Here is a 15,669-nt window from a genome sequence, read left to right on the forward strand (position 1 = left end):
TGCTCTGAAATGCACCTGTCGAATGATATTGTGACACACAGGTCAAAGTAATTATATATTTCTAAATGTTATGTTTAGGGTTCAACTCCTCCTAAATCAAAACTTAATTCATTTCAGTGGGATATGTGTAGGAGGAACTGCATTTCATGGACTATAACCTTGGTGTCTATGAGAACATGTTTACTTGACTTTCTGAACTTGTAATTGGAAGTGCACCACATCATTCTAAAATTGTTTATTTGATCTTAAATCAGTCTCACTGTGAGTTTGATCAGAACTTCAAGAAGAATTCACTTACAGAAATTAAGACAATTCTGTCTGATGCTTTAAAATAACCATTACCCTTTTAAATGGGTTTTTTTTAAAATAACCATTAAAATCTGTCTGATGCTTTTTAAAATAACTATAGCCCTTTGAATTAGAAAACTTCCCTCTGTAAATTGGGATACATGGCCATCCTAGATGCCCTGAAAACTTTGGGTCCATTGGATCCCAAGTCCATAGATAAACTGAGGGACCTGATCCTCAGGCCTTTCAGCTATACTAGCCAATTACTGCAGCAGTGGAAAAAGACGAGACAACTGTCCTGGCTGGTCTGAAAATTCACAAAGCAAGGAGATATCTGTTTTGGGTGTGCTCATGTGAATTGGTGAATATCTACATGCATCTGAAATCTGTCTTTTAGATTATCAGATGTGGGATTTTAAAACAAATTTGATATTGAATATTCTGCAGGCAGGTTTATCTTTCCCTGCTATGGCTCCATTCAGGGGTGATGTTATGTCCTTACAATCATATTGTTGTAAGGCACCCATCAATTGCTGAAAGGCTGATCTGTAATATGTTAGAGCAAGAGAACTCAAAGTTTGTTGCTGGCTGGTCTCTAAGGATGTTTAAGAAGGTGATACATGGGAATTTTTTTATTTAAAAAATGCCATCCCTGGTAGTGTTTATTGGTCAGAACATTGACCGTCAACTCACTCAAGATGAACCCTGGCCCAAATCCATAAGCAGAGGCAAAATGAATCATTATTCCGTATATCTTAGGTTGACAACTAGTTAGAAAAGAATCAATTAAGCGACTATTTATCAAAGTCTTCTTGCTTAGAGAATCAGTCTTTCAAAAACTTTCCATTATATTTGCATACATGGCTTCTCTCTGTCTACTTCTTTCATTTTGGTTTTATGGTGTATTTTAATTATGTATTTCAATAGTTTTGCGCAGTTGGTGTTTTTAAAAAATGTTTAGAAGTGTATTTTGGCAGTGAGTAATATATTACTAAACAAATAAAGTATTAATAATAAATATAGTAATGGTTAATAATATGATTATTACAATCTTATTAATAATATATAAAATTATAAATAAATAAACAGCAATAGTATTCATGGAAATAGTTCTAGCTGAAAATCCTACACAGAAATACTGATTTCTCAATTAAGTATTGATGGGATTAACACCTATGCTCATTAGAAGAAACATGGCTGGGTAATCAATATCTAATTTGAGGTGAATGTCTATTGCATAATATATTTTACTGTTATTTTCCCTGCAAGCAGTCAACATGTCCACCACATATAACTGCAGAATTCCTTGCAATTCAGACCCCTGTTTCTGATGATTACACACTTTCTGAAACTCATTTCTTATCTGGATTGATTCTTAATCTTTAAAACACCTCTGGCAGCCAGAGGCGTGCTAACAGAAATATGGGTGCATTCAAAGCAAATGCTATTCCTACTTCAATTAACAATTCTAGATACTTGGTGGTGTCCTTTTCAAAATGAAGGCAGTACAGCTGTCATATTGATTCTTGCCTCTAGCAGTGGTCAGGACCATTTTCTGTCTTATCCCCCTTCCTTCCAAACTCCCAGGTACTGAAGTCACAGAGGTTGGAACCAATCCATCAGTTGTGCTGACATCTTGACACATTCAAAAAAGAAAGGGCTTTTTCTTTTCTTTTTCAGAGCTGTTCTCCCGGCCCCAAACACTTCTGCAAAGACTTAATGTGCAGAGGAACCATATCAGGGTTTTTTGTTTGTTTGTTTAAAGGCGGCAGGTGAATTTCAGTGGCAGGGAAAAGAGGGTGAAGGAACTAAGTAGTGCGCACCATGACTGTAGGATTTCTGATACCTACAGAGGGCAACCTATTGATGGTACCTGACTCCAGGTGTCACCAGAGCCAATGTACCCATTGAATGGAAGGGCAGGAGTGTGCACAGTCTCTCAGGAACCCAAAAGCAAAACTGATAGAGAGCTTGGAAGCTATAGCATCATGGTACTTCTGAAACTGAAACGACTACATTCCCAAAGACAGACATTTGGGAACAGGTTAATAGATCGATGGGGATTAAGCATCAGACTGTGACCATTTCAAGCACCCTCCAAGAAACCATAGCTAGAACTCTACCCTTCTTAACAGAAGCATGAATAACATCAATGACTTTTCCAGTAAGATTTGAGATACTATGTTTGAAACTAGCTTTTCAGGATTTGGTTCAAATGTGAAAATACGTTGGGTTCTAATAGGGATGGGGGAGATGTTTGTTCCATTTACATTTTGAAATGCATAGGCCTCATCCATTGGTCCCTGGCCAAAATTATAGGATGGAACAGAGCCATGATTTTAAGTGTAGGCAAAGCTGGCATGGAATGGAAACATCCACAGATTCTAACAACCTGCCAAGCAGAACCAAGAAGGGTTCTCGTTTCCACATTCTGGTGATCATTGTTACATGAGTGACGCAAATCAAATTGATTCATGTTTCTTTCATCCATACATCTAAAACCATCAATCTAGGCTGAAATAAGATTTCTTTATAGCAACTTCTAGAATGTTATCCTGAGCACGCTGAGCCCAAGTAGGACAAATAGATGGTAGCTTAATTCATTATTGACAAAGCGCACATATACGGTAACTCTTAAGATGCACGGAACACACACACTTCTGACAACTAAATAGATGGCATCCCCTCACCAGGCTTGTGCTCTAGGCTGGACTTCTGGGGCAACAGCTTGACCATGCCTCTGTCCAAGCTTAAGTACCTTCATCTGATGGGATGCACGCAAGCAACCAGCATGGAAGTTGCTGCTGGACCTTCCTCTTTAAGCCCCTCCTGGTCCTGGGGGACAGCAGGGAAAGGGATGGATGGGATTCCACACACCCCCCTCTCAGGCCCCATCCCTTCATCCACTTCTGGTGCATTCTGCCCTTCTTCCCTTGTCTCCCGCTGCTACAACTCTTCCCTGTCCTCCAGCCCCAGCCTTGTGTCCTGCACCTCCTCTTCTTTCCCTGACTGCTCAGACTCTTCCCCTTCCTCCAGCCCTGGCTGCTGCCTTTCAAGAGGCACAAAACTGCACAAATCACTACCCGCTTCTCCTGGACCAGCCTCTGACCCCGCTGCTTCTGCCACACATTCCTTGGAGTCCTGCCAATCCCTGATACATGTGCTTTCTCAAATGGTCAGACCAGGAGATACCTTAAATGTGTGCATGCATTTATGGTGTCGTGTTTTTTGTTTATCAAATAGAAGCTGCAAGGGCCCAAGCAGAGATGCAACCATAGTGTGTGTGTGTGTGCATGTGTGTATGAAAATAATTTTAACCCTTTCCCTCCATGGTGCCATCCTACACCCCTCTGAATTTGCTACTTCGACATTAATAGCAGCTCTCTTCTAAGGATGAAGAGCTGTTTGGGGAGGGATTTTCACTGGGATCTCAGCACATGAGGAACAGATCATTTCCCTCCCCTGCCCACCATGGTTCTGATTCTAATCCACCCCCAACATCATGGCTGCAATTTGAAAAACAAAATGCAGACATTTTAAACACATACATTTAACATATACAGTATTTTGCCGTCTATAAGACGCCCCCATGTATGAGATGCCCCTTAATTTTGGGGACTCCAATTTAAGAAAATAGGGGAAGATCTATCCATGTATAAGACACCCCCAAATTTTGGACATTATTTTTTTTGGGGGGGGGGACCTAGTCTTATACATGGAAAAATACGGTAGTTTAGTCCGGTCTTACATTTTCTTTGTAAACTCTATGATATCATTACATGTGTGTGTGTGTGTGTGTGTGTGTTGGAGGGGGAGAAAAGATTTTCATCTTGTATTACCTTAAATTCTGTCTCAATGTTGGCTAGTCTTGCCAGTTCGTTGCTTAGCTCTAAAGCGGTAAGAACAGGGTCTTCACTAGAAAGAGCCAAATAAGCGGCACTTGCTAATCCTTTGTAGGCATTCATCCTCGATCGCGAATGACTGAAGGAATCTTTCCTTTGCTTCTCAAAGCATTCATTGCACTTACAGAAGTAGTCGTGGGGCCTTTCTATCCGTGCCCCTTTCAGCAGCAATATATGAACAATTTCATATTCCTGGCAATGAGCAGCAAGTATGATAGGAGTAATGTCATGGGAAAAGCGCGTTCCATCTTCATCATAAGCGTAAAAATCGTCGTCTCGTAGCTCTTGCTCGAGGGGGCTGAGAGTGAGACGTTGTCCCTGTGCAAAGGCCGGGTGGTTCAATATTGCTTCCACAATACGCACATATCCTTTGCTGATGGCTAACAAGAGTGCATCCCCAACGCGAGCCAGATTCTCCTTCTTCAGAAGGAGTTCAGTGACTTCCAGGTGTTCATTGCCCACTGCAAGCTGCAGAGCATTTTGTCCCATGTAATCAACACAGTTGAAGTTCAAAGTTTTGGATTCCTCCAGCATTTTCCGTACCACCGGGATGTTCCCATATTCTGCTGAATCCAAGAAGCGCTCTTCCTCAGGTGTCAAGCTGGTGCCTTTCTCATTGAACATGTAGGCTGGGCCTCGGGTGGCCTGCCTCCGCCCTTTCTCCCGGAGGGTGGTGTGCCGTCGATGCATGATTTTCAGATATGTGGTTTTTCAAGCCTGGGGGGAAAGAGCAGAATATAGTGGATTTCTAAAAGGCGAATGCTGTCTGTCTGTCTATCCATCTATTGATTACCTTGTGCTTGATCTGACTTTTATTTCCCAGTGATATCCATAAAAGAGTCAAGCAGAAAGTCTTAGGTGCTTAACTCTGCTATTGAAACACATGTTTGTCATAGTCAGAATAAACCCATTGGAATTAATGGGCATAACTAACTTAGGTCTATTCATTTCAGTGGGTCTACTCTAAGCTGGGTGCAACCCAAGGAAAGGTTTCTGAGACTGAAAGTAGAATTAGTTTAGTTGGCACCAATTGGAGATTTCATTTAAGGTTAATTTCTGGTGTACGGTGGGATATTTTTGACAGCAGTTAAGGAAGGCTGTGTTAAACCTCTCCACCTCAAGTACTACAATTCCTGTCCAACTTTAAAATAAAAATAATAATTCCATGTTGTAACTACTAACTAAGCAATTAAAGTAACATCTACTTTGAGCTTAACTTCAACTGGATCATATCCATTATTTCAAATCATAAAGTTTCTTCTAAAGCAGGCACACAAAAGCTTGTCAACATGGCATGTTTTAAAAGGATTTACCAATATCTTAATATACTGACCTGTAATGAATATTGGTCATACTTATAGAGTGAAGTACAGATTTGATTGTTGCTGCATCATCCAAAGTTATGAAGTGGCCATTAAAGGATCAGGCATATATCTGGGTTTGTTTCACTGAGATTTTCCTTTTTAAGCAGAATTTTACTATCACAGCACACTTTAATTACATAGAAACTTGGGATTTGGATTCAGAGCTCAATAAAGTCAAAAATAATGTTTGCATTTTGGATGACACCTTCAAAGGCTCACACAAAGTGGAATTCACCACAGTAAATTGTATGGTCAATAATTCAATACTACTTGGAATCATTCCAGGGGCAATTAAGTACTGATGAAAGAAGGGCACAAGATTCAATAATTCATGGCAACATTCTTTTCCAGGTTCTCAGCAGTTTTACAATATATTGTTTGAAAACTGAAACTGTAATAGTAATATATAAGCCACATCGCTTCTCTGAAGTCATTAATCTTCCTAATAGATTCCTACATCTGAACGTATATTCTCCGCTGAGATCTCATGTCACAATTTAAAACCAAAGATTGCCAAAGGTCACCTATTAAGAAGATTTCCTTCCTGGAGAATCCCTAGGGATCTATGAAACATCACATCAAAATGCAGGTGTTCACTTAGTGCTCAAGTGTGATTTAGATGATAAATGGCTAGGTAGCTCCAGTGGAATCCTAGAATTGCAATAGTAATCATCAGGTGAAATTCTATTGCTAATGAGAGAAAATATCTGCTTTATATTAGCAGGTAGAAAACGGGTAGAAAACCAAATATGAATGAGCTACCTGACTTCATCCCATTTCTCTCTCTTTTTGCCTTCTCCATCTTTCTTTTCACCCAGCAAAACTCTGTGTCATGCTAGGTCCATGCTGGTAGAGCAGCAATGAAGTTGGGTGAGACTGAGACCTCCTGTTCCATTTTAAACACACACACACACCCCTTCCCTCTGATTAATTAAAGTGGGAGAGAAATAAACCAAACCAGCTCTGAGGCTGAAGTACTTTGTCCTAAATTACTGGAGCATGTCAGGGGATCTTACAGCCTCTGGGACGCCCTCCCAGTGACCATAGGATCACAGGTTTCATGTCTAGGAAAAAGGGAAATATTTACTCCTAAACGCTTGATATAATTTAATTCTTTAAAAAAACAAGAACAAACCACAACCGGGATGGTTTAGAATATCTATCTTGTGCTATGGGGTTATTTCAGACACACAGCTCCCTGGAAGCTGGTAGAATAGTCAATTACCATACATCCAGGTTTTTTCCTGACATTTTGACTATTCAGCAAAATTAGCCCTGACACCATTTTTACACCCAAAAACCAGGACATGTCAGGAATTTTCCTGACCTATGGCAAGTCTAAATTATGGTCCATTGTAGACATTGTCAAAGAGATATAAACAAAAAGGTGTGCTCAGCACCCACCCCCAAAGGGTCTAGACATATTAATTACTTTCCATAATCACATTTATTGTTAAACCAGGTCAAGAGAGGTGGGAGGGGTAGGGAGGGAGCAATTTGATAGTAGCGAAATTTATTTTTGCCATCAGCACAGCCATTTCCCATTGAGAATTAAATGCCAATATTTATGGCTAACTTTTTCAAAGTATTGGGAGGCTGAGTTCCAATTACTTGTCAGATGAGTTGGCTGTTTAGAACATTTCTGTAGCTTTCCAAATCACAAAGGATGAACAACAAAGCCAAACAGATTCAAACTGAATGATGAGGAGTAAAAGTGGTGGTGAGCTTTTAATGAAACAATGGCCAAGTGTGGACTTGAACAGAGCTGGAGCAAAGAACCAGCATGGCTGGGCATGCGCCAGGGGCCCAGACTTCAGCAGGGGATTCAGTGACAAGGGCCTCCTGGACCTCCTGCAATGAGACCTGAATAAGGTTGCAGGCTTATTTTGTGTGGCTGCAGACATGTGGGAAGCTCTGGTTGTTGGGAACTACATAGAAAAGCAAATGGCAGCCCCAGAGCTTAAGGAGAAACCTACATATGATCCCAAACAAGGAGATTGCTGGAACAGAATGTATGGAAACCATCCTGTCAAAGGGGTAATTTCTTAAATACATGACTTTCATGGAAGCTGAGAAAAAGTTTGACTGAAATGAAGTGGGGGAAAGCAGGCAAGCAAAAGTTATGGTAAAAATAAGTCAATAAGGACCAAGTCCACCATCTTGCAATTGCTTATCACTTTTCTGGTTTTGTATTACTTATTGATAGCTTTCTACACTCTACAAGGAGAAATCCCACATTAGGCTACATTCCCACAGTGTCTGCACACTAAAGCAGGAAAGCAGGGCTGCAGGCGTGGGGCAGGCATGGGGCAGAGCCATTCTCCTGATTGGCAACACTTAGCTGAAGGGGGGCAGGGCAATGGTTGGGTTGGGGCTCCCCAGGTGCACTGGTGAGAGTTCTGGATTGGTCTCTCGGTGTACCTGGGCAGACTCAACCTCACCATTGCCCTGTTGCACCTCATCAAGGAAAATGGCAGCAGCATTGCCATTGTTGGGACAGCACCATGCTGGACTGGCTGCTCTTGCAACCAAGAGCCTTGTGGTACCTTCAAGACCAATATATTTATTAGATCATGCATGGGCAACCTGAAGCCCTCAGCCTACAAACAAAACCTCCCTGCAAGTGTTGAATTCAGACCTCTGTCAAGAGCAACCAACCTGTCCCCGCTCTGGAGTTTTGCTGGGTGAAAAGAAAGATGGAGAAGGCAAAAAGAGAGAGAAATGGGATGAAGCCAGCCATTTTTGATTTTGGCCTCGCCTTATTCCTGACTTTTGTCCCACTGACAGCCAGCATGTGACCCCATAAAAAGACTAGCCACAAATGAATATTGCCTTTATCGTAAAAAAATAAAAAAGTCCACTTCATCATAAGAATAAGGTCTAAAACTTTCTGGACTAGACTCAACTTCATGGAATGCATAAAATGTCATCTCAATTTAGCAGGTATATACAGAAGATTATGTATATTGTTACAGATTGTGCTTAATGTATTGCCTTTCTCTCTGACTTCACTGCTTATACACTCACACGGTGCCACGTGCCTGGTACATGGCTGTAATATTTACCACATTTATTTATTTTTCTACAGTTCTTCCTTACATTTCTAAGCATTTGCCCTACAAAAAATCTCCTGTGTCCGCCTTAGTGTGGTAAGGCAACATGAAGCTAAAATAATTCAAACAAAATTGTTATTGAAATTGAACATTCAGGCTGAAAACCTGACCAAAACACACAGGTGATTAAGTCCCATTGGATGCTATGGGACTTCCTGCTGACTCCACGAAAACATGCAAAGATTTATGCTATCACAGTTTGTAGTGTAGCCCAACTACAGAGATGAATGAATTATGGCTCTAGCTCTAGCTAAAGGGGGGGGGGAGCCTTCAAAAGAAAATGATTTTCTTAACTTTGAACACTTCCAGGCATAATGTTTAGCCATCAATTCATGTTCTGTTAAAATATATTTGAGTTGCCTTTGAATTATGACTGGAGATTAACAGGGCAAACTGTAAAGTCAGTGACAGGAGATCTGCATGCTATTATGTTTTTTGTTTTTAAGTTCTTGCTCTGCCCTGGTTTGGGAACTAATCATATGTATAGAGTGAGCATGATGCATTCTTTAAAAAAACACAACTAATTGTGACTTGATTGCACCTATCTTAACATTTTTGTTTAATGGTGCTTTGCATTTAAATTACACTGTATTTGCATATTTTATGAAGGCTGCTAGTGATCAATCTCATCAGACACAGCAATTAAGATAGGGTATTTTTCTAGGAATGGTGTATTGACATTTGATGGCACTGGTGAACAATATTGTGATAAACAGTACTCTCCCAATCCTGCTCTAGTCATATTTTGTTGCTAGAATAATATCAGCTCCATTTCTCAGGTACAGTGAGGACTACATAGCAGTCACAATGTACAGTCTTTCACACAAGATGTGTGTGAATCTCCCTTGCTGCATAGGAACATAAAGCCCATTGATTATAATCTGAGTTTTTTGATTAGCTTTGCCTAGGTCAAAGTTATTCACAAGTGAGGAGCTTCTATGTGAAGAAAGCATAGGGCTATATTCAGTGTTAGTTCTACTAAGAACAGACCAATTGAAACCGAAGACTTAAGTTAGGCCACATTCACACCATCCATTTAAAGCACTATGACACCACTTTAAATTGTCATGGCTTCCCCTAAGAATCATGGGAGTTGTGGTTTATTAAGGGTGCTGTGAGGAGACCCCATTCCCCTCCTGGGGAAGAGGGATTGACTGTTAATCCATTCTGAGTGTTCATGATCCTCTCCTATTCTCCTACAGAGAAGCCACATCCATAGATGTAAAGGTAGCATATACAAACTACAATATTGTGCGAAATTATGCCTGCCTTTGACCAACTGATTTCAATGACATTTGCATGTGCATCATTCCCCCAATAATTTTTTTTATACCTGAATGAACTAATCATCTTTAGCAATTTGTAAATGTAATTAGTTTTCAAATTGATAGCATACTAAAACAATTATAAATATGAAGTAAGATCATAGATGCTATGCCAATCCTTATCCCTAAACCTATTAAATGAAAATAAAAGAGGGAAATGAACATGGACTCTACATACTTCCTTGGTTGGACTCAACAGGGCTTGTTTCTGAGAAGACATGTGTTTGTTTCCAGCACATGCCACTTATTCTAAATATTTGTTCCAGATCTGATCATGCATAACCAAAGTTTCGTGTATATAATTTTTCTTTTTTGTTGTCCAAGCTGATATCCAGTCATTTCTTTATTGATGAAACTTATTTACACTTCAAGAACTCTAAAAACTATAGATTGTTTGGCCACAAAGCAGCTCCAGAGTTCCCTTTTTCACCATCATTTTGCATGGACCAAAACTGCATGAATATAATCTTAGAATAAGGTGATAGCAAGAGCAGCTTATAGGGGTTGGTTTATCTTCCCCTTCTGCTTGTTGCCAAAATGATGGGATTTTGAGAGAGACCCAAAGCACATGATCCAGATTGGCTTGTCGTATATTAGATCTCCATCACTGATCACTGACACTTCTTGAAAATGACTAAGGGTCCCTTTTGGGGGGAACGTGCTGCGCCACTTTTTCAGCTTTGCTGCTCCTGCCCTGCTTTCTCCATCAGTCCACCAACCCCCTGCTGCTACTGCCACCATCTTCATTTCCAAGAGTGTCACAGAGACACTGCACAACTATTTTAAAAAAGGAAAGAGTGGAGAAGTAAAAGGGATATTGCATTGACCAGCATGGAGGACAAACCTGTGCGCATGTGGGACAAAATCATCATTTTTGGTTGTCCCGTCTGCTGATGTATGTGCAAAAGAGTGAAAAATGTAAATTCTACATTTCTCTGCTTCAGACAGAACCCAAGGAGCTTACATATCAACAAAAGCAAAAAGCAGCACATTTCTTCACCGAAAGTGTATAATTTGCACACAAGTATCATAGCTCTTGTCATTGCACTACAATGTCAAATATCATTCAGTTTCTATTAAGTAGGTCCTCATGGACTAGCCCCAAGAGATCCCAGGGACACAGCTGTGTGGAGGTAAAAATATTGGAGGGAGGGGGAAAAGAAATGTGCAAGTATGTGGTGGTGAGTGAAAATGGTATGGAGAGAAGAGAGAAGAACAAGCATTCTAGCAACCTAAAAGGGTCTTATCGCTGTTCAAGCCCATTGCCTTCCAGGTGTCTCAACAGCCATTCTAACTCTTGTACCTCCGATATTGTATAGCTTCTAGGAATACGATTCAGTGTAAGTACTTTCAGACATGCACACAAATATTGGCAATTGGGCCTAGGGTCAGCTTATCAGTAAATCCTGCAGAACAATGTAAGTCCTGTTTCATTTGTCTAGCAATTATGCATCATGAAGAACATAGGCATATATGTCTATTTAAAGTAGTCCATCATGATAACTTTGCTTGGGCCTCCTGCACTTGTGAAGGCAATGCCTCCAGTGAAAGCACAGGAATTTTGGAAGAAAGCCAGTAGCAAATATGTGGCTGTTTCATATTCATTGACTTTGCAGGACTCATCAGTCCTTGGACAAATGTCACTGATGGATCTTCACCAAAGTCTATGTACATAGGAAATAAGATAAGATTCACAAATTAATCTATGTCACACTTGCTATCAGAAACCCATTAATTTCATTTCAGTCCTCCCCTTTTTTGGCCTACCTACAGTTTGCCTGGCAGATACTTATTCTCATCCTTCGGCAATGAATAACTGAGGTTTTACTTCATGCTTCAACCCTAGTTGAGAAGCATCTTTGAGCTTGTTCATGTTACACCTGGCCTTATTACCCATAAACTATTTGAGAGCAACTTTCTACTCTTCATACTCCCTTTCCCTTTTGAAGCCTTCCACTCTTTACAATGAAGCCTTCAAAAACCACATGATTAAGATTCACATTGTACATTGAATCAATAGAGAATTATCCTGACTACTATTATGCATCACTTTTACATGCTCTTTCATTTGCCCTTGATTTTTACAAGAGATATCATTTGGAACTGAAGCTTTCGGACACTTACTGCTATTAAGTTATCATCATGCCAATGAGTTGCGGGTGCAGAGTCAACAGCACTTTGCTATAGGCCTTCATAATTTGCCATGAATAACCATGTAAGCATATAAGGTGCTTTGCACTCTGTAATTCTATTACTTCCAGGGTGTAGGTGGGTTCATGTACTGCATAAGCCCCACTAACAAAAATAGTAGTATCAACTTAGCAGTATGTTGTTATTCTGAAATGCTATACAAATAGCAATATCCAGAAGCCATTGTTCAAGCAATTCTTGTTCCTGTGCAAACTATTGTAACTCTTCCAAGATTTCTGCCTCATTTCATTGAAGGTTATAGCTGCCCATTTATTTCAGTTTGTTTTGCTCTTCTCCTTGGTTTAATTAATGATGTGCTCTGACAGCGTAAGACTTGATCTTAGGTTTTCATAAATGGATCCTATTTGAGATACAAGCTTTATATAGAAATTCAGAGATAAATTATTTCAGTTGGATCATTTGTTTTTATTTTCCTGTCATTTCAAATCTTATCCATCTGCTAATTTTGTAAAAGTTCCAGTTTTAAAATTTAGAACTGAGAATAAGAAAGAACCCAGTTATGTAATTTAACTACTCATATAAGCATATAGCAAAATACTATCTATACTACTAGGATTATTTTTTGTTGAAAATGTAGAGTCTTATCTTTAACATTGAAGCTAATGTAAAAATTCCCTTTCTCGCCCCAAGTGACCAATGTTAATTAAGCTGCTATAGTAAGAGTTCCTGAAAGTAATGCTAAATCTACAGAGACTGAGTTCTGTGTGAAACTGGCCTTTGAAATATATTTTTTCCTGAAAATCCTCCAAGTTTGCAAACTATCAGAGTACAAATAGCGTTTATTCAAACATTTTACTTTTTTTTATAATAGTCACAGGAATTATGTTTTTCCAGTAGATGGCAGCATAATTTTGGCATTATATCAGCCTCTCTAAATATCCTTAATATTCACAATACATGCTTCTGTAAACCTGTTTTTACTAGTCAACATCAGATTAATTAACTAACCATTTCCTTTTCCAAAACTTTGAAGGAAATACAATTAAAATAAGATCTACAGAACTGCACTTTTCTCCAGCCCTAAGGTTATGGATAGCACTACATCATCTCTCCTTATCCAGTGTACCTAGCACTGATTTTATTTTAGAAGTAAAAGCCCACATTGAAGAAGCAGGGAAACAACCAGACATTGCTAAGAAGTGTCAAATTACCCTTTTGTGTTCTATTGAGAATAAATCTGCATTGTTAATCTACACAAAGTTAGGTTTCATTCAGACAAAGGGCTCACAAGATTCCTTTATGAGAGAGAGAATTTGCACTTTAGAAGGCACCAGGAAATATTTCCTTGGGCATAATTAAAAACTGATTCAAGTTGCATTTCACCTTAAAAAGCGACAGCAGCACAGACCCATCCCCTATGCCTTATACAAAAGCATCCCCCATCTTACATTTATCATCCGAGGCGTGGGATCCTTTCCCCTCTAGATGTCTGAAGTCCAAGGTTGAACGGCAGGCTCAGCGAGCTCCATGCTTGTCACTCAGGTCGGCGAATCTCTGTCCGTGGTGCTGAAAATGTTATTTAATCTGGGCAAGCGGGACCCTTCAGAGGCAGAAGCTGCAAGGTTGAGCGGCTCTGTCCCTCGTGCAGCAATAGTACGCTGAGCTACGGATAAACTGCAACATTGCTACCACCTTCGCTCGACGGAGGAAATTTCCCAGGGAACCTTAGGGATTTAACCGTGCCTGGCTGATGTGTGGTTTCCTTCTCTTCTTGCTCTTTTGCTGGCTGCTTTGGCAGTGAGAGAGCTTACCCTCCCTCCCATCCTACTCGCCTGACCCAGACCTGCTCTATGTGTGCAGCGTCTATACCCATCTACACTCCTCTGTTTTCAATTATTATATAATGTAATTTAAAAAAAAGTTTCCCCTCATTCAGTCCAGAATGATCCCTTACAGTTGTTTTGTTTTGCCTGGGAAATAAAATAGGCATGCAGGGAAACATTCCTGTTAAGCGTCACAGAAACATCAAAGGAAAATACCTGGTATGAAATGATACTTTGGCAGCCATCTGTGGCTTTACAGCACTCACATCTCCCATACAAGCTGCATTTAATGATTATCTCGGGTATCTGAACCTTTCACAGCAATTTTCATTTCTTTCTTTTTTACTTTGCCCAACAGGATAGTTTAGGCTGCAAAGGCAAAAGCTAGTGATGAGACACACTCCTCTCTGGTCGTTCAACTCCAAGCCTCACAGGAGCAAAAAAAAAAAAAAAAAAAAAAAAAAAAGAAGAGAGAGTAACCTTAACAGTAATCCCACCCCAAACCTCAGAGCTGGCTCCAATTGTTGTCTCCAGACTTTGATGTTGAAACACCCATATCTTTCTTTCTAGGAGACCACATTCCACAAAGTCTAATTCGCACCTGTCTAATTTCCCTTTCCCATCCCTCTCCTTTATCAAAATAAAACTACCTGACCACATATTCCCGTTTCCTAATCTCCTTTGTCTTGTCAACCTATTAAATAACCTTGTAAGCCTATTCCTCATTATAGGGAAATTGATTTAGCGAAGGAGTAACCAATATCCTTCTAAAGGTATGCTTGCCTTCACACATCTAATCCTCTGAGGATTTAAGGGCTTCCATGAGTTTATATGCAGAACACAATCTCCTCTTCATAACAGTGGCTACTTAGTATGCTGTAATACCGAAGGGGAGGAAGGCAAAGAATCAGGGACTCTTTCAAGCAAAGCAGAGCCACAAAAAGATGACAAGACCTTAAATGGCAACTTTTCAAGAGTCATCAGTATTATGGCTCTTTCTCTACATTCTGTGTGTCCCTCAATGATTTAATTGACTAACAATATGTTTTCACTGTCAGTTTCTGGGACTCATCCTAGAACCAACAGCACATTTTCAAGCTCAGTGCATTTTTACAAAGTGTTAGGATTCCTCCAATCTCTCTCCTGCTGTCCCAACCCCAATGCAATGGAAATTTTGTTTTGGTGGGCAGCTTAGGCATTCCAGCAGTATAATATAAAAGTGAAGGCTATAGCAAATCCAAGAAGGATCGCTAGCAGTGTACCAAGTGGAAAGCATTACCACCAGCATCTCACCAGGGGTTGTTATGGTGGATGGTAATACAGTGGTACTTCAGGTTAAGTACTTAATTTGTTCCGGAGGTCCGTATTTAACCTGAAACTGTTCTTAACCTGAAGCACCACTTCAGCTAATGGGGCCCTCTGCTGCTGCCGTGCCGCTGGAGCACGATTTCTGTTCTCATCCTGAAGCAAAGTTCTTAACCTGAAGCACTATTTCTGGGTTAACGGAGTCTGTAACCTGAAGCGTATGTAACCTGAAGCGTATGCAACCCGAGGTACCACTGTATTTTAAAATATGTACATGGTGTGTACATGGTGTGTTGCACCTGTATCCATCTGTACTCTAGAAAAGGCCAATTTCATTGAGTTGGATCCAGAGTCACCCCTCTGTGAACAGAACTCCTCCTTCCATTCATGATGCAATC

The 15,669-nt window shown here is 40.1% G+C and overlaps 1 protein-coding gene across 1 annotated transcript in view; it reads right to left on the minus strand.

Annotated features, from left to right (window-relative positions):
- TRPC7 (transient receptor potential cation channel subfamily C member 7) overlaps positions 1-13,917 on the minus strand; it is a 107,154-nt gene extending 93,237 nt beyond the window's left edge. Inside the window, exons 1-2 of the mRNA XM_053376867.1 lie at positions 13,592-13,917; positions 4,128-4,907 (exon numbers count right to left, since the gene is read on the minus strand). Of these exons, the coding sequence (XP_053232842.1) occupies positions 4,128-4,880 (753 nt within the window). The 5' untranslated portion in view covers positions 4,881-4,907; positions 13,592-13,917. The remainder of the gene's footprint in view (positions 1-4,127; positions 4,908-13,591) is intronic.
- Positions 13,918-15,669: the final 1,752 nt, after the last annotated feature.

Source organism: Podarcis raffonei, chromosome 2 (assembly GCF_027172205.1).
Source record: "Podarcis raffonei isolate rPodRaf1 chromosome 2, rPodRaf1.pri, whole genome shotgun sequence".
NCBI lineage: Eukaryota > Metazoa > Chordata > Lepidosauria > Squamata > Lacertidae > Podarcis > Podarcis raffonei.